This window comes from Oncorhynchus clarkii, chromosome 22 (assembly GCF_045791955.1).
Source record: "Oncorhynchus clarkii lewisi isolate Uvic-CL-2024 chromosome 22, UVic_Ocla_1.0, whole genome shotgun sequence".
Lineage (NCBI taxonomy): Eukaryota > Metazoa > Chordata > Actinopteri > Salmoniformes > Salmonidae > Oncorhynchus > Oncorhynchus clarkii.
In genome coordinates this window covers 44,100,643-44,120,678 of record NC_092168.1, presented here as the reverse complement: position 1 = coordinate 44,120,678, position 20,036 = coordinate 44,100,643, and the positions used below count along the sequence as shown (strand labels likewise).

The following is a 20,036-nucleotide window of genomic DNA, read 5'->3' as shown; positions in this document are numbered from 1 at the left end:
TACAGATCAGTGGTACACGCAGTAGCCTTCCTAGTGATCAACCCATAGCCCTGTACATACTTTGCCTGTTATATACTGTTATTCCACCAAGTAATCTACAAGTCAACCATTCACTGTGGCTTGCCATCATTGCGTTCTGACTGATGCCCAGGGGCGAACACGCCCAAACCAAACCAGCAACCTAAGAACAAAAAAATCCTTTAACCCTTGCAGGCGAGGAACCTCAGATATTCTCAAATCCATTTTAAAAACGTGAAGAGAGAGGATGTGAGGCATGGAAAAAAAAAGAAGAGAAATAAATTACCCCTGAATCCCAAATCAACCCCTAGCCCTTAAACCCTATACACTTGTGTAGACCTGAGTGGATTGGATAGTTGTTAGCAATATGGGGACATCTTAACCTGCCCTGGAACTACCTGTAACCTGTGTGTTTTCTTTCTGTCAGTAACTCAGGGATAAATAGAGAGACAGAGCTCAGAGTTTGTCAGAAGGCTGACCTGACAGGGTCACACACAGGACCAATAAGGAGCAGGACCTCAGCATTTTTACATTTTATTACAAATGGAGGAAAACAAAGATTATCAATAGTGTTTAAGACAAACTCTTCATGCAGAAAGGCTTTGCTATCGAAATCAATCTACATAACACTCTACATATTCTTCTCATTGATTCAGTAGTTACAGTACTTTTGAGCGTACTGGTGAGCATCTCCATCTCTCACTTCAAGCCGCTCCACACTTCAACCAACCTGCTCATCCTTTCTCTGGCTGTGTCAGATCACCTGGTGGGACTGATTTTGATACCAGTAACGACTGTAGCAATAATGGAACCATGCTTGGGTTTTGGGAGATATTGATGTATGTTTCAAATCCATATCGCTTGTTTATGTACATCATTATCTCTCGGCAATTTGGTCTTGATATCTATTGACCGCTTTGTTGCTTTGTGTGATCCCTTATTGTACCACTCTAAAATAACAATAACAAGAATGATGTGTTGTACAGTGGGGCAAAAAAGTATTTAGTCAGCCACCAATTGTGCAAGTTCTCCCACTTAAAAAGATGAGAGAGGCCTGTAATTTTCATCATTGGTACACTTCAACTATGACAGACAAAATTAGAGAGAAAAAATCCAGAAAATCACATTGTAGGATTTTTAATGAATTTATTTGCAAATTATGGTGGAAAATATGTATTTGGTCACCTACAAACAAACAAGGTTTCTGGCTCTCACAGACCTGTAACTTCTTATTTAAGAGGCTCCTCTGTCCTCCACTGGTTACCTGTATTAATGGCACCTGTTTGAACTTGTTATCAGTATAAAAGACACCTGTCCACAACCTCAAACACTCACACTCCAAACTCCACTATGGCCAAGACCAAAGAGCTGTCAAAGGACACCAGAAACAAAATTGTAGACCTACACCAGGCTGGGAAGACTGAATCTGCAATAGGTAAGCAGCTTGGTTTGACGAAATCAACTGTGGGAGCAATTATTAGGAAATGGAAGACATACAAGACCACTGATAATCTCCCTCGATCTGGGGCTTCATGCAAGATCTCACCCCGTGAGCAAAAATCCCAGAACCACACGGGGGGACCTAGTGAATGACCTGCAGAGAGCTGGGACCAAAGTAACAAAGCCTACCATCAGTAACACACTACGCCGCCAGGGACTCAAATCCTGCAGTGCCAGATGTGTCCCCATGCTTAATCCAGTACATGTCCAGGCCCATCTGAAGTTTGCTAGAGAGCATTTGGATGTTCCAGAAGAAGATTGGGAGAATGTCATATGGTCAGATGAAACCAAAATATAACTTTTTGGTAAAAACTCCACTTGTCGTGTTTGGAGGACAAAGAATGCTGATTTGCATCCAAAGAACACCATACCTACTGTGAAGCATGGGGGCGGAAACATCATGCTTTGGTTCTGTTTTTCTGCAAAGGGACCAGGACGACTGATCCGTGTAAAGGAAAGAATGAATGGGGCCATGTATCATGAGATTTTGAGTGAAAACCTCCTTCCATCAGCAAGGGCATTGAAGATGAAACATGGCTGGGTCTTTCAGCATGACAAGGATCCCAAACACACCGCCCGGGCAACGAAGGAGTGGCTTCGTAAGAAGCATTTCAAGGTCCTGGAGTGGCCTAGCCAGTCTCCAGATCTCAACCCCATAGAAAATCTTTGGAGGGAGTTGAAAGTCCGCTTTGCCCAGCAACAGCCCCAAAACATCACTGCTCTAGAGGAGATCTGCATGGAGGAATGGGCCAAAATACCAGCAACAGTGTGTGAAAACCTTGTGAAGACTTACAGAAACGTTTGACCTCTGTCATTGCCAACAAAGGGTATATAACAAAGTATTGAGATAAACTTTTGTTATTGACCAAATACTTCTTTCATGTAACAATACACTGGCATGACTTTTATCGGTGTTGTCATCATAGATACATCTGATGGTGATACCCAATGACTTGGCCTGATTGGATTGGAATGACTTGGAAAAGGCATAAGAAGGCTAAGCTTGTTTGATAAAATACAGACATTGCAGTCATTTTGGTTGTATATTCAACATTCCATGGTATGTAATGATAAATAGTATGTAGGTGTTGTAAATCTACATTTTGAGGATGTCATGAGTCATTATATATCTTGTTTAACATTACCCTCTAGTGGCTCAATTGGGACACAATGCCTTCAACAACTACCACTACTCTCATTACATCACCGCTGCCAGGTCAGGGGTCACAGCAGAGCAGCTCTCTCAGAATCTGTTTAGTGTGAATGAACATAGAGATTTTGTATCGCATAAAATAATTTATTATGGATTAGTAAATTGTTTATTCATGATTCATTTATCATTACTCCCACATTTGTTTTAGTTAACTAGTTATTCACACATTTATAAACAACTTTTATGGTATGTAATAATTATTTATAAGATTATTCATAAGATGTTTAATAAATGTCCTTATAAACCATTTACTGATCATTTGTAAAGCCAGTTTTGCAGTCCTTCATCTAAAGTGAGGACTTTCATACTTTAATGCTTTATAAATGTTTTGAACAGTAACCAGTGTAATTTATCACAAAAAGATGGACATGCCATTGGTAGACATTCCAACAGTACATGAGTGCAGATACTGCTTTGAGCAGTTCATAAACTGCTTACAAGGTAAGGGAACCAATATACAAGTATGTAATGTTCAGTTAAATACATAATTTAACTGAACATTACATTTAAATGGTTACCAACTTTAATACACTACAAGTGGAGTTTTCCAAATACTTAGGACGTATTCAATTGTGGGGACTAGATACATCAGTTGATTTAATTTCTAAATGATAAAACAGATATGTATGAATATACCCTCAAATAAAAGGGGACTTTCAATAACATTGCCTCATATAAAACATTTGATCTCAAATCCAAAATACTGGAGTCAAGAGCCAAGTTCAAAAACAGTTTTACTTCAGAGATTTACAACCACTGGGCACACTGATTGAACCAACATTGTTTCTTTTTGAACCAACATGGAGAAGAAATTGAATTGTGCCCAGTGGGCAGAGATTGTTTTCAGTGCAGTGGCCATAGGACAGCAGTATAATTCCCAATCTGTGACTGACAGGGATAACTTGTATCATTCTATATGAAAGAGAAGCATGTCTGTTCTATAAACTCAATTTCTATCTGAACTTTCTGTGTTAGGTGAAAAGTGTGTCTGTATCAAACTGAGAAGATACCACCTGACAATATACTACTGAAGTATTTCTTTAACAGGAGACTCCCTGAATATATCGGTTTTATTATTAATGATGAAAAAAAAGTTATGCACAAAACATTGCAAATCAACCTTTCCATAAATCTACTCCGCCAACCAATCATTTTCTTTAAGTTAACCCTAACAGTCCTAAGACTCCAGTGAAAAAGTGTCTGCAGGATGGCATTGTTGGTGCCGTTCAGCCTCTACCTCAGCGGCAATTAAGTAGTTGGCCAGGTTGCACTGCAGAGGGATGATGTAGTCCCCCCTACCTTGTCACAACACAACTGATTGGCTCAAACGCATTAAGAAGGAAATAAATTCCACAAATGAACTTTTAAGAATCACACCTGTTAATTGAAATGCATTCCAGGTGACTACCTCATGAAGATGGTTGATATAATACCAAGAGTGTGCAAAGCTATCATCAAGGCAAAGGGTGGCTTTTTGAAGAATCTCAAATATTAAATATAAAAATAACACTTGATTCCATATGTGTTAATTCATAGTTTTAATCTATTCACTATTATTATACAATGTAGAATATAGTAAAAATAAATTATGAAAAGGCCTTGAATGAGTGGATGTTATAAAACCTTTGGCCAGTAGTGTACATGCAGATGAAGTTGGAATTTTACATACACCTTAACCAAATACATTTAAACTCAGTTTTGTCTAACTCAATTGTCAGTGCAAACAGGAGGAGGGAGAGGGGACCTCCCTGTCTTGTGCCCCTTTCTAAAGTAATTTCATTAAATAATGTATTTTTTGTGAATTTGTTTGCTTTAGGACACTTGTTTTTCAACAGGACAAAATGTCCCAATACACCTTCTGGTGTGGCTACTTTGAAGAATCTAAAATATTAAAATATTAAATATATTTAGATTTGTTTAACACTTTTTTGGTTACATGATTGTGTTATTTCATAGTTTTGATGTCTTCGCTATTATTGTACATTGTAGAAAATAGCTTAAAAAACTGTAATGAGTTGGTGTGTCCAAACTTTTGACTGGTACTGTATATACAGTGGGGAGAACAAGTATTTGATACACTGCCAATTTTACAGGTTTTCCAACTTACAAAGCATGTAGAGGTCTGTAATTGTTTTCATAGGTACGCTTCGACTGTGAGAGACAGAATCTAAAACAAAAATCCAGAAAATCACATTGTATGATTTTTAAGTAATTAAGCCTCCTCCTTTTTCCTCCAAACATAATGATGGTCATTATGGTCAAACAGTTCCATTTTTGTTTCATCAGACCAAAGGACATTTCTCCAGAAAGTATGATCTTTGTCCCCATGTGCAGTTGCAAACCGTTGTCTGGCTTTTTTATGGAGCAGTGGCTTCTCTCTTGCTGAGCAGCCTTTCAGGTTATGTCAGTATAGGACTCATTTTACTGTGGATATAGATACTTTTGTACCCATTTCCTCGAGCATCTTCACAAGGTCCTTTGCTGTTGTTCTGGGATTGATTTGCACTTTTCACACCAAAGTACGTTCATCTCTAGGAGACAAAATGCGTCTCCTTCCTGAGCGGTTGTCACAATCGTCGTCCTCCTCATCTGAGGAGGAGTAGTTGGAAGGATCGGAGGACCAAAATGCAGCGTGGTATGTGCTCATCGTGAATTTAATGAACAGAGAACACTTAAACAAACTATACAAAACAATAAATGAATAACAACCGTGACGCTATAATAAGAACTGTGCTGACACAAGCAACTAACAAACAATCACCCACAACCCACAATGACAAAACAGGCTACCTAAATATGGTTCCCAATCAGAGACAACGACTAACACCTGCCTCTGATTGAGAACCATATCAGGCCGAACACAGAAACAGACAAACTAGACATACAACATAGAATGCCCACTCAGATCACACCCTGACCAAACAAAACATAGAAACATACAAAGCAAACTATGGTCAGGGCGTGACAGCGGTATAACAGCTGTGTGGTCCCAAGGTGTTTATACTTGTGTACTATTGTTTGTAGAGGTGAACATGGTGCCTTCAGGCATTTGGAAATTGATCCCAAGGATGAACCAGACTTGTGGAGGTCTACAATTGTGTTTCTGAGGTCTTGGCTGATCTCTTTTGATTTTCCCATGATATCAAGCAAAGAGGCACTGAGTTTGAAGGTAGACCTTGAAAGACATCCACAGGTACCCATCGAATTGACTCAAATTATGTAAATTAGCCTAACAGAAGCTCCAAAAGACATTTCATCATTTTCTGTAATTTTCCAAGCTGTTTAACCTCTCTAGGGTAGGTGAGACGCTAACGTCCCACCAGGCCAACATCCGGTGAAACTGCAGAGAGCTTACATTCTAAATACACCATTTCTTATTGTAAACATTATTGTAAATAGATGTATCTTACATCATTTAAAAGATGAAGGTCTTATTAATCCAGCCGCTGTGTCAGATTACAAAAAGCCATTACTGCAAAAGCAACCATGCTATTTTCTGAGGACGGCGCCACACACACACACAAGTATTACTAGCATTTTCTAACCAAGCATTAGCGTTTTTTTAAAGATTTTCTTGAAATGTGTAAAGTACAATGAAATGCACAATGAAATGTACAATGAAAAAAAAAGTACAATGAAATGAAATGTGTAAAGTACACAATGGCTAAACTGTGTGTGTGTGTGTGTGATATATATTTTTTACAATTATTTTACATAAACATGGAATGGAACAGCCCTTCACCACTTCACCATAGTGATTATGTTCCCTGTACTCATAAAAATCTGTTTATTTTACGTGTTGATACAGGGCTCATACGTGAAAGTATTGTTACTGATTTTTAAAATCTTTCAGTGGCAGTGATTCTGATTATGAGCCGCCAATGTCTAGGTGTCCATCTACCTCTGAAGCTGGTTCATCCAGCCGGACCCCCGCTGTCTCCGGCTCCACACCTACCTGGCAATCTAGAGATGTGAAGTCAGTGACAAAGAAGCGCAGGTGGGGAAGAGAGAAACCTGCAGACAGAGGGCCAGAGGGTCTTTGGCACTCTGAGTTAGAAGAAGATGTGGAACCAAATCCACCAGTTTTTAGACCCAAAAGGCAGCCAGGACCTCAACTAGACATGACTGCAAAGTACAGCCCCCTTCAAGTTTTTTAACTGTTTTTCACCCCGTCAGTTGTTGATTCCCTGGTGTCGAACACCAATAAGTACGGGGCTAAGAAGCAGGCAGGAAAGAAAGAGGCATGGAAGACCATTTCCATGTCAGACCCTTTCTGCTACTTTCAATGGTCATTTACATGGGGCTGGTGAAGTTGAAAACTCTAAGGGACTACTGGAAAACATCATCTCTCTATCAACTGCCTTTCAACATGACAGTCATGTCTTGTAAAAGATTTCTGACTATCTCACAGGCGCTTCACATCAGTGACAAATAAGTTGATGGGGAGAATGACAAGAAGAGAGGCACACCAAGGTTTGATAGGTTTGATTTTGCACAGCCTATCTACCCCAACATCGTTGAGGCCTGCAAGACCTATTTTCAGCCCGCCCAGAACCTGTCCATCGATGAGAGGATGGTCGCTTCAAAGGACAGATTCAGCTTCAAACAATACATGCGTAACAAACCAACCAAATGGGGTTACAAACTGTTTGTTTTGGCTGATTCTGTGTGTGCCTACACTTTATTTTTTTGTTTATGAGGGGATATACAGTTTTGCTACCGGTAATGGACTGAGTTATGATTCCGTTATGGAGTTATTGGATTTTCAACTGCTGGGGAAGGGCTATAAACTGTTTGTGGACAACTTCTACACAAGCCCTACCCTGTTTACAGAGCTGAGGAAGCGGGATGTGTGGGCTTGTGGCACCATTCGGACCAACAGAGTGGGCTTTCCAAAGACAAAGGTGAACGACATGCCTAAGCGGGCTGAGCGGGGTACCATGCGATAGATCTGTGAAGATTGTCTGCTCTTTGTGAAGTGGATGGATACCAGAGAGGTGGTCATGTGCTCCAGTATCCACAAGTCCTTCAGTTGAGATCACGTCGTCTGGCGTGTGAAGGACGGTGCCGGGGCATGGACCACAAAAAATGACCCCATACCAGCTGCTGTGAAGGACTACAACAAGAGCGTGGGAGGTGTGGACCTGTCAGATTCATTGATAGGATACTACAATGTTCTCCACAAGGCCATGAAATGGTACAAGACATTTTTCTATAATTTCATTGACATTGCTGTGGTGAATTCCTTCATCCTCCAGAAGGAAATGGCCAAGAGCCGTGGACAGCCCCCCACCTCACAGCTAGCCTTCAGGGAGCTGCTCATCCAGGAGCTTGCTAGCTACAGCAAGTCCACTGCAGCACCTTCTGTCCCTTCTGCTCCAACCAGTGGTGTTCACCTGCCCAGATTCATCTCTGCAGGCATGAATGTGCCTCAGGGCAAAAAGGGTACAGTAGGGAGACGTCATTGTGCCCTTTGTCACAGAAAATGCCCCATCACCTGCACCACCTGTTCAGTAACCCTCTGCTTTACAACAGAAAGAGACTGCTATGGGCCATGGCACCAGCAGCTCAATATTGTGTAGAGGACTGTGTAAATAGTTACCCTTGTTATTTGTTTATGTTTTAATTATTATTATTAAAATATTTGTTATATATATTTTTTGGGGATATGTTAGAATAGTATTTATGTATTTTGTATATAGTTATTTCCTTCATAATGCATCACTGTACCAATTCGGCCACTTGGGTACATTTGGGTACATTTGTGTGAGACACCTTCATGCTCAATGTCATGTAGCTCGCTCATTTTTTAACAACCCTCCAGACGAGCTTCAATGCCATACAACTCTCCTTCCGTGGCCTCCAACTTCTTTTAAATACAAGTACATTTAAATCCATGCTCTTCAACTGATTGCTGCCTGCACCTGCCTGCCCGTAAAAGTTAGAAAATGGAAACCAAATGTCCGAGAGACTTTATTTGATGACTTCCCGGAAGAACGGCCCTGGGGCATGACCCGAGTCTGTCGGCCCATTTTAATAACATTCACAGATGTCTAGTAAGAGACCGTACATTTGCAATACAGAGATCCTCATCATCCATACGGGCAATGCCATCGGAGAAACCTTCTGTAGGATTTAGGTCTAGAACAGTTTGGGTCTTGAATGTCTCCCCCTTAGAAAAGGGGGATGACCGCAGCAGCTTTCCAATCTTTAGGGATCTCATACGGTACGACAGAGAGGTTGAACAGTAATAGGGGCCAGTAATAGGGGTTGCAACAATTGCGGCAGATATTTTTAGAAAGAGAGGGTCCAGAAAAATGGTTATTGAAATGTTTGATTATCGTGGATTCATCGGTAGTGACAGTGTTTGCTAGCCTAAGTGCAGTGGTCAGGAGGTGCTCTTATTCTCCATAGACTTTACAGTGTCCCAAAACTTTGGGGAATTTGTGCTACAGGATGAACATTTATGTTTGAAAAAGCTAGCCTTTGCTTTCCTAACTGACTAGGGATATTGGTTCTTAACTTTGCTGAAAAGTTGCATATCGCGGGGGCTTGTCAATGCTAATGCAGTACGCCACAGGATGTTTTGTGCTGGTCAAGGGCAATCAAGTCTGGAGTGAACCAAGGACTATATCTATTCTTAGTTCTACATTTTTTGAATGGGGCATGCTTATTTAACTTATTTTGGATCATTGGGAAGTTAGAGTCCCACCTCGACAACATCCTGTGAAATTACAGAGCGCAAAAAATAGTAGCAATATCAAACATTCATAAAAATACAAATGTTATACACCATTCTTTAGCTTAGAATCTTGGTAATGAAATCGCTTTGTCCGATTTACAATAGGCTTTATGACGAAAGCATAGCATTTGATCGTCTGAGGACAGCGCCTCACCCACTTCCTGCATTATCATGAATTCATAACCTGCACAGGTGTCACAAAACTCAAAAATAGCGATAAAATAAATCACTTACCTTTAAAGATCTTCATCTTTTTGAAATCCAAAGGGTCCCAGTTACACAATGAATGGTCGTTTTGTTAGATAAAATCCTTCTTTATATCCCCAAAAAGTCAGTTTAGCAGGTGCACTTCATTCAATAATCCACCGGTTTCCCCTCGTTCAAAATGCATTCAAAATGAATCCCAAACGTTACCAATATACTTCATCCAAACAATTCAAACAACATTCCCAATCAATCCTCAGGTACCCTAATATGTATATAAACTATAACATTTAAGGCGGAAAAATAGTATGTTCATTCCCAGAGATAAATAACCAAGTGTGCGCCCTCACCGGAGCACGCCACAAACATTTTCCAACCAAGCAGAAGCATAACGAAAGCCAGAAATAGCGAGAAAAAGAAAGAGGAGCGCGCATTCATTCACACGCACCAAAAGACTAGAGTCATTGTGAGGGATACTTCGAAAGAATACGACTACTTCTTCATTTTTCAAAAAACAAGCATGAAACAATTTCTAAAGACTGTTGACATCTAGTGGAAGCGATAGGAACTGCAATCTGGGTACGAATTTTTAAACTTTCCCATAGAAAAGTATTGAGAAGTCCAATGATTGGGATGAGGTCAATATCCTCCCAGGACACCCGGGCCAGGTCGATTAGAAAGGCCTGCTCACTGAAGTGTTTTAGGGAGCGTTTGACATTGATGAGGGGTGGTTGTTTGACCGTGGACCCATTTCGGACACAGGCAATGAGGCAGTGATCGCTGAGATCCTGGTTGAAGACATCAGAGGTGTATTTAGAGAGCAGGTTGGTCAGGATGATATCTATGAGGATGCCCATGTTTATGGATTTGGGGTTGTACCTGGTAGGTTCGTTGATAATTTGTGTGAGATTGAGGGCACCTAGCTTGGATTGTAGGACGGCTGGGTGTTAATTAAGCATATCCAAGTTTAGGTCACCTAACTCTGGAAAGGTGGATTTTTGAAAGTAGAAGCTCGAACTGTTTGGGCACAGACCTGGATAGCATGACAGAACTCTGCAGACTATCTCTGCAATAGATGCGACTCCGCCCACTTTGGCAGTTCTATCTTGGCGGAAAATGTTGTAGTTGGGGATGGAAATTTCAGAATTTTTGGTGGCCTTTCTAAGCCAGGATTCAGACATGGCTAGGATATCATGGTTGGCGAAGTGTGCTAAAGCAGTGAATAAAACACAGTTAGGGAGGAGGCTTCTGATGTTAACATGCATGAAACCAAGGCTTTTACAGTTACAAAAGTCAACAAATGATAGCTCCTGGGGAATAAGTTTGGAACTGGGGGCTACAGGGCCTGGGTTAACCTCTACATCACCAGAGGAACAGAGGAAGAGTAGGATAAGGGTACGACTAAAGGCTATAAGAACTGGCCGTCTAGTGCGTCGGGAACAGAGAATAAAAGGAGCATATTTCTGGTAGTGGTAGAATTGATTCAGGGCATAATGTACAGACAAGGGAAAAGTAGGATGAGAGTACAGTGGAGGAAAACCTAGGCGTTGAGTGACGATGAGAGAGGTTTCATCTCTGGTGGCACCAGTTAAGCCAGGTGAGGTCTCCGGATGTGTGGGGGGTGGGACAAAAGAGTTATCTAAGGCAAGGTGAGCGGGACTGAGGGCTCTTCAGTGAAATAAAACATTAAGAACTAGCTGAAACAGCAATAGACAGGGCATATTAACTTTAGAGAGAGGCGTATTGAAATTAGAGAGGCATTAAGCAGTCACAGGTGTTGATCGGGAGAGCTAAGACAACAATGGGAAATGTAGATGAATGGGCAGAGCGGGTCAGTTAGGTACATGCAGGACCTGAGTTTGAAGCTGCGGTGATCATAGGGTCCAAAGCACAGCAATAGGTGAGTCAGGGAGCCGTTGAGTAGGGAGTACTATGCTAGGCGAGCGGGAGACACGGTGTTTAGAAAGAGAGTGGACCGGGGCAAGAAGATGGGTCTTCGGCAACATCGCAAACATCGCAACGGAAAAAGCCTGTTGAGACCACATTGGGCGATTACGTCGGCAGACCAGCTGTGATTTATCGGCGGGGCTCCGTTTCGACAATAAAGGGTACAGGCCAATTGGCAAAATAGGTATTGTAGCCCTATAATTAGCTGGTATATGGGCCTAGCTCGAGGCTAGCTCAAGGCTAACTGGTGCTTGCTTCAATGCAAATGAATTACTTAAAAATCATACAATATGATTTCCTGGATTCTTGTTTTAGATTCCGTCTCTCACAGTTGAAGTGTACCTATGATAAAAATGACAGACATGCTTTGTAAGTAGGAAAACCTGCTAAATTGGCAGTGTATCAAATACTTGTTCTCCCCACAGTATATGGCAAGTGCAGAACAGGCAACTAAACATAAACATAAATAAACATAAATAAAATAAAGATGTGGGCGTGACATTCTCTCTACTATTATTCTGACATTTCACATTCTTAAAATAAAGTGGTGATCCTAACTTTACTGAAATAGGGAATCTTTTCTGGGATTAAATGTCAGGAACTGTGAAAAACTGAGTTTAACTGTATTTGGCTAAGGTGTATGTAAACTTCCGACTTCAACTGTAAATATACCCGTCAAAAGTTTGGACACACCTACAGATTCCAGTTTTTTAAAAGTATTTTCTACATTGTACAATAATTGTGAAGACATCAAAACTATGAAATAACACATGGAATCACGTAGTAACCAAAAAAGTGTTAATTAAACAAATCAAAATATATTTTTGATTTTTAGATTATTCAAAGTAGCCACACCTGGTGGTGTGTTGAGACATTGTCCTGTTGAAAAACAAGTGTCCTACAGCACACAAATTCACCAATAATACACTATCTGATGAAATTACTTTAGAAAGGGGCACAAGACAGGGAGGTCCCCTCTCTTTCCTGTTTGCACTGGCAAATGAACCGCTTGCAGACAAAATTAGACAGGACACAAGCAAAACAGGTGTCAGTATTGAAAAATATTAATACAAACTAAACTTATTTGCAGATGATTCCCTGATATTTCAGACCAATATTGAAAAAAAAATAATACTCTAAAATCTCAGGAAATAATTTTGGATTGACCAATTCAGATATTTTCAAAATACAATTTAAAAGTTTTATATCACAACATTTTCATTTGAAGTCAGAGCAATCTTGAGGGAATCCTATTTGAGTCAGAAAATGATATTAATATGATAGGTAAGCCATACAAAACCTTGCAGAGAGCCTATCCAACTGACAATCTCTTAGTTGGCTGTCAGAAGTATCACAACGTGAATTTACTTTTAAACAGTCTGTCTTCATATTTCCAGACATGGCATCGGAGGGTGCAGCGAGATACCCGATGGGTTGGACGATACTTTTCTCATCAATCATCTTTAAACAAAACGCTTACTTTAAAATTGGAAATCAACGCAATGGAAAGGTCAAATTCATTCTCTTCTAAATATTGAAAGTACGTGGGTGATGGAGAGAAAGAGAATGGTTTCGTTTGAGGCCATGTGGCGGAAAGTGATGTGGGTGCTGAGGATGGGGTGTGTGCTAGTGGGCAGGTGTAGTTGATGTTTACATTATGTAGCCGTTTGTATGTGCATGTGTATGTTTTGTATTGTTTATAAAAGATCAAATGAAAATATAATCAAAGAAATAAAAAATATTGTCCCCATGATGTAACTGAGCCAAAGTCTCCCTCGACTTGAAGAAGTATGAGGCATAATTTAGTTCTTATGGTCATTTTAACAAGTCTATGGAATGTTTCAATGGAATGCCACAAATGTTGATTTCATTTACTATAAGCGCATACAACATAAAAATATGCCCTGTCATGACGTTGGCCTGGGGGGTAGGTTTATGACAGTCATAAATACCTCTTCCCCCCTTTTTTCACTCTCTACCCTACTGAGGTTACATTTGCAGAACCCTTGGTTAACATAGAGATTCTAGGAACACCAGAAGGTGGGGGGAAATGAACTATATTCTGGTAATCTGATCAATTGAGCATATGCAGTGTTACTTAATGAATATCAGAGTAAATATTTATTGTATTTTCCTTTTCCAAATGGGCGGTAATTTAGAATGCATAAAATACTGTATTTACGATAGCACAGTTTCTTCCCTTTGTCCCTCAGTCTTCCCGCTCTTTCACTCAAACCCAGTCAATATTCTTTTGTGTAACAAGCTGTCATATCTGTTCCGCCCGCTAGGGATGTTTTCCTTTATGATGTCATTTGTATTCAAGTTATGATTGAATTATGTGTATGTGTAATTCTGTGCGATTAGTTAGGTATTTAGTAAATAAATAATTAAACCCAATTTTGTATTGCTGGTTCAACTTGTTAGCCAGGGTTCGTGCAGATAACCAAGAATTAATAACTTTCAGATGAGACTGAATTAAGGTGACGATTAATATTGACTGCTATTGATGTAAAATATTACTAGGTCTTTAAGAGTTTATTCGGAAGAAACAGCTCTATAAATATTCTTTCATGGTGCCCGACTCTCTAGTTAATTACATTTACATGATTAGCTCAACCAGTTGATATTAATTGCAGAGATATTTTTTTCTAGAATAGCATGTCATATAACTTAATCAGGCATAGCCAAAGACACGACAGCCCTCATCAACTTCCCTACTGTCAGCTTTCCTACACACTGGCGAGGTGACATGTGACGTGCCGTCATGTCTCCTAAGGTTGTGGGTTATGGTCCAAACAGAGCATGGACATCACCAAAACAGTTACTCTAACACAGCTATCCTATTTCCCATTAAAAAAGCCTTTGGGTGACCAAAACATCACACATAATATATTTTCCCAATAAAATGCATAGAATTTGAGAAAATGTCCCTTTCTCTCATATCTAACTATCAGGAAGGCTAAAGGACAGGCCACAGCAACATACAATTATGTCATACATTACATCATTTTGTGCTCACTTGTGTATGTGTTTGTGCTTTTGTGTGCAGAGAGACTCCGGGGAGGGGAGTGGCTGTCAGTAACTCAGGGTTAAATAGAGAGGCAGAGCTCAGAGTTTGACAGAAGGCTGACCTGACAGGATCAAGCACAGGACCAAGCAGGAGCAGGACCTCAGCATTTTTTGTTTTTATTACAAATGGAGGAACACAAAGATGATCAACATTGTTTTCAAGACAGAAACTCTTCATGCAGAAAGGCTTTGCTATCGACATCTATCTACATAACACTGTACATCTTCTTCTCATTGATTTCAGCAGTTACAGTATTTTTGAACATACTGGTGATCATCTCCATCTCTCACTTCAAACAGCTCCACACTCAAACCAACCTGCTCATCCTCTCTCTGGCTGTGTCAGATCTCCTGGTGGGACTGATTGTGATACCAGTAATGACTGTAGCAATAATTGAACCATGCTGGGTTTTTGGGGAATATTTCTGTGTGTTTCTTCTCTACATTAATTGTTTGTGTACTTCTTTATCTCTGGGCAGTTTGGTCTTGATATCTATTGACCGCTATGTTGCTGTGTGTGATCCCTTATTGTACCACTCTAAAATAACAATAACAAGAGTGATGTGTTGTATGTCCATTACCTGGTGTTGTTGTATCATATATGATGCTGCTATTATAAAAGACATTGTAAATGTACAGGTACCCAGTAGGTGTTTGAATGAATGTTTTACTGGTGAAGGATATGTGTGGGGCAATATAATTGACTTCGTTATTACAATGGTTGTCCCGTGCTCTATTATTATAACACTTTATATGAAAATCTTTGTGGTGGCCACATCACAGGCCAGAAAGGTATTTTCAAAAGAGGCTGCCAGTGTGTCTGGTGTTAAAACTGTACAGGCAAATAAGTCTGAGAGAAAAGCAGCAAAAACTCTGTCTATTGTTGTTTTCACTTATCTAAGTTGTTGGATTCCATTTCTATTTTCTTTTTTGTTTTTTTCTTTCTTAAGTGACAATTTATTATCATTCATCATCAGCTTTCTGCCACTTGCTAATTCCTTAATTAATCCAATAATTTATGCTTTATTTTATCCATGGTTCAAAGTGACGGCTAAACATATTTTATCTCTGAAGTTAAGGCGTTCATAGTACCTATATTTTTATTTCCCAGTTTGAAAAACATAGTTATGTTACACAATTGTTCTCTGACAATACAGAGATGAATGTGGTGTTGATACAGAATGATTTGTCTAGATTGGATTGGAATGACTTGGAAAACGTATCAGAAGCCATAAACTTGTTTTATAAAATACATTGTAGTCATTTTGGGTTGTACAAAAAAAAACGTCTGTTGTTGTTCCATGTTATTTAATGATAAATAGTATGTAAGTATTCTAAAAGTACATTTTGAGAACGAGTCATTATGTATGTTTAACATTACCCTCTAGTGGCTCGATTGTTACACAACACCTTTAGCAAGTGTACTGAATTTTAAATGTTCAATACTGCATGATATCAGATAACGTCCAAGTCTATCTCAATGGCGTATGTAAGTAGTTGAGGGTAAAATGGAAGAATATGCAATTGTGTACCATTATAATGTTCAGTAATAAACCATTTGTTAGGCATTTACAGGTTGCTCACCATTTATTATTACGCCCACATTTGCTAAATGTTACTCACCTGGGTATTATGGCATGTATAAATGACTTCAAAATGCATTATTGAATCAACTCAACAGTGCAGGACACTGTAGCAGACACTTCAACCTCAACATACTGGTTATGAACTCTACCACTACTCTCACTACATCACTGCTGCCAGGTCAGGGGTCACACCAGAGCAGCTTTCTCAGAAGCTGTTTTCTCTGAATTAAAATAGAGATTGGTAACACTTTATAATAACATCTTGTAAAAAAATGTTTTATAATGGATTAGTAAATAGTTTATATATTTATCATTACTCCCACATTAGTTTTAGTAAGCTAGTTATTCACACATGTATAAACAACTTTTATAGTATGTAATAATGATTAAAAAAATCATGAAATGTTTAATAAATGTCATTATCAACCATTTACTAATCATTAGTAAAGTCCTTTTGCAGACCATAAACACATGACTTCCTTCAGCACAGACTGTTTCAGAATAAAATGATTCCCCAACATCCTCTGTGATGTTAAACATCCTCTGTTAATACTTTAACAATTGATATGTTCTAGATCATTTTGAGAATTGTCAATTGAAAGAACTGTTGTGGCCGCCATGGTATTTGTCTTTATACAAATGTTTATATATATTGTTTAATATATTTCACTGTGACCTGATGCTGCTGACTATCAGGCAGTGTGCAGTCTGTTACTGAGTGAGTGGTGGTGGGGAGGGGGAGGACCGAGTGTGTTGAGAGCACGCTGCAGGTGAGTCATGGAGACAGAGCAGAATTCACATACGTGGTGTCAACTTTTTTCCAGTGGTAGGTAGGCTACTTAGATTGTCATTATGGAGACACCTATTTTCAGTCCTTTTTCCATAAAACATTTAACACGCTAGAACTGATAAAACAGCAACAAAGCACTGGAAAGTTACTTTAGGCGCTCTCAAACCTTTAGAGTAATTCACTCAGAGATGGTTTAAAGTAAACTGTTTTCTAATGTCGACTTTTCTAATGGAAAACCATATCAATCTAAGGGTCTTACACATGCTCAGTTCTTGGGTCTCGAGCTTTGCATGAGTTGACATTTGAAATGGAAGTCATGAAACTCCCTTGCCTGCTTGTGTTATGGGAAAAAGTCCACAATGAAACTGGCATTAAATGGTTTCGAGGGCTTTATCACATATATACAATGTGTCACGAATCTTGCCGAGGATGGTGCCTCTTCCTGTTCGGGCGGCGCTCGGTGGTCATCGTCGCCGGCCTATCAGCTGCCATCGATTCCCTTTCCGTTTGTTTCTGTTTATTGGGTTTAATTGGGTACACCTGTTTTGAGTTAATGTTTGTTTGTAGACTATTTAAGGGCACTAGGCCCGCTGGGTATTTGTGCGGGCTTGTTCTCTGTTATTTGGTGTATGAGTGTGATCTATATTTTTCTAGACAGTTTTAGTAGGTTGTATTTTGGACAGGTTGTTTCATGCGCCCTTGTGTTTTGCACGTGGCTCCACTGTCTTTGGAATAAAATATCCACATACGGAATTACCTGCTCTCTGCGCTTGACTCCTCCACTCACCATTCATATAAGTCGTAACACAATGGGCTACCAAAATAATGTTTGATATATTTTCATAAATAAAATTTTTATAATTTTATTCATACCATTTCATTTTTTTACCTTTATTTAACTAGGCAAGTCAGTTAAGAACAAATTCTTATTTTCAATGACGGCCTAGGAACAGTGGGTTAACTGCCTGTTCAGGGGCAGAACGACAGATTTGTACCTTGTCAGCTCGGGGGTTTGAACTTGCAACCTTCCGGTTACTAGTCCAACGCTCTAACCACTAGGCTATCCTTCCACTAACTAAAGTCCCGACACAAATCTAAGGTTGCTGCCCAAGCAGGCTGGTCGTTCGTTCTATCGGTTTGGTTGCCAGAGACGAGACCCAGTTAAGTATTTTTGTTCTGTATCTGCGGACACGACCCAATTCTAATTTCCATCAATTCTAAATGTTCCATAACCATACTGGTTTTCAATGTTCTTATCCCTTGCATGCTAGCTAGCTAACTTACAGTCACGTCAAACAGTGCAGCCAGAATAATGACAGTAGTTACATTTGTTTAAACTGTTTTCTAGTGACATTTATTTATTTGGACACATTCATAACAATGGGCTAATGATGCACAATTTCGCCTGCAATTGTCACGCCCTGGTCGAAGTATTTTGTGTTTATCTTCATGTATTTGGTCAGGCCAGGGTGTGGCATGTTTTTTTTTTATGTGGGGTGTTTTGTCTTTGGATTTTCGTACGTATTGGGATTGTGGCTTAGTGGGGTTTTCTAGGTAAGTCTATGGCTGTCTGAATTGGTTCTCAATTAGAGGCAGGTGATTATCGTTGTCTCTGATTGGGAACCATATTTAGGCAGCCATATTCTTTGAGTGTTTCGTGGGTGATCGTTCCTGTTTCTGTGTTTGTTGTCACCAGATAGGCTGTATAGGTTTTCACGTTACGTTTGTTGTTTTTGTTCGTGTTTCTTCTTTATTAAACATGTATCAGAATGACCACGCTGCATTTTGGTCCGACTCTCCTTCACCCGAAGAACACCGTAACAGCAATAGAAAATGTACTCTCTCGTCAGGACATTGTTGTTCAGAGGAGCTAGCCAACAACACATCTAACACAATCACTTCAAATTGAAGCTGGAAACACCTCAAAATAGCTGCATTTAGTTTGGATTGACTTGTTTTCTTTTGACATTTCTTATCCATAAAAATGTGGCATGCAGATTCATGATTTCGACTGGCTGAGAAAAGTTCTCTGCCTTTTCCCGACTCCCAACACGTTCATCACTATGGGACAACTGGATATAGAATTTCAATATTGAAACAATGTTGGAAATGTCGGAAAAATAGCCAGCAAGGCTGATACAAATCTCTGCTTGCTCTACATGATTTTCATAGTGGTAATCCAGTTTATAAATTGCCTTGCTGGGCTGATGAGACCGTGAATTTCACACTGAGATGGAACAGAGCAAATAGGCAATTCAATGGCATAGCATTAGCCGGTGATAACTTGTGGAAAAGACAGACTGGAATGGGATTTTAACCAATCAGCATCCAGGATTAGACCCACCCGTTGTGTAATTGCATCTGTCATAAACTAGGCTATTCATTTCTATGCCATTGTAGGCTACTGTATCCTTCCATTTGATACAATAATTATGTTGAAATTATGATATTGCTGGAGCAGTTGTGTAAAGTACTTTTGTAAAAATACTACATAAGTCATTTTTTGGGTTATCTGTACTTTAAGTAACTTTTTATATTTTGGACAACTTTTGCTTTTATTTCACTACATTCCAAAAGAAAATAATGTACTTTTTACTCCATACATTTTCCCTGACACTCGGAGCAGGACAGGAACATGGTCCAATTCATCCCTACCGTCTCTGATCTGACGGACTGACTAAACACACATGGTTCATTTGTAAAGGATGTCTGAGTGTTGGAATCTGCCCCTGGCTATCCATAAAATAACAATAACAAATGTCCTTATGTTTAATATAAGGAATTTGAAATTATTTATACTTTTAATTTAGATACTTTTAGGAATTGCATATACTTTTGATACTTAAGTATATTTAAAACCAAATACTTTTAGACATTTACTGAAGTAGTATTTTACTGAGTAACCATTTCATTTACTTGAGTCATTTTCTACTAACTTCTTAAGGTATCTTCACTTTTGGATAAATC

The 20,036-nt window shown here is 39.4% G+C and overlaps 1 protein-coding gene across 1 annotated transcript; it reads left to right on the top strand.

Annotated features, from left to right (window-relative positions):
- The first annotated feature begins 14,819 nt into the window (after window positions 1-14,819).
- On the top strand, window positions 14,820-15,782 carry LOC139380948 (trace amine-associated receptor 13c-like). The gene has a single exon (XM_071124135.1). The coding sequence runs from the start codon at window positions 14,820-14,822 to the stop codon at window positions 15,780-15,782; it is 963 nt and encodes a 320-aa protein (XP_070980236.1).
- The last annotated feature ends 4,254 nt before the right edge of the window (window positions 15,783-20,036 follow it).

Coding starts and splice junctions, on each gene's coding strand:
- LOC139380948 (XM_071124135.1), top strand. CDS start 14,820: ATGGAGGAACACAAAGATGATCAACATTGTTTTCAAGACAGAAACTCT.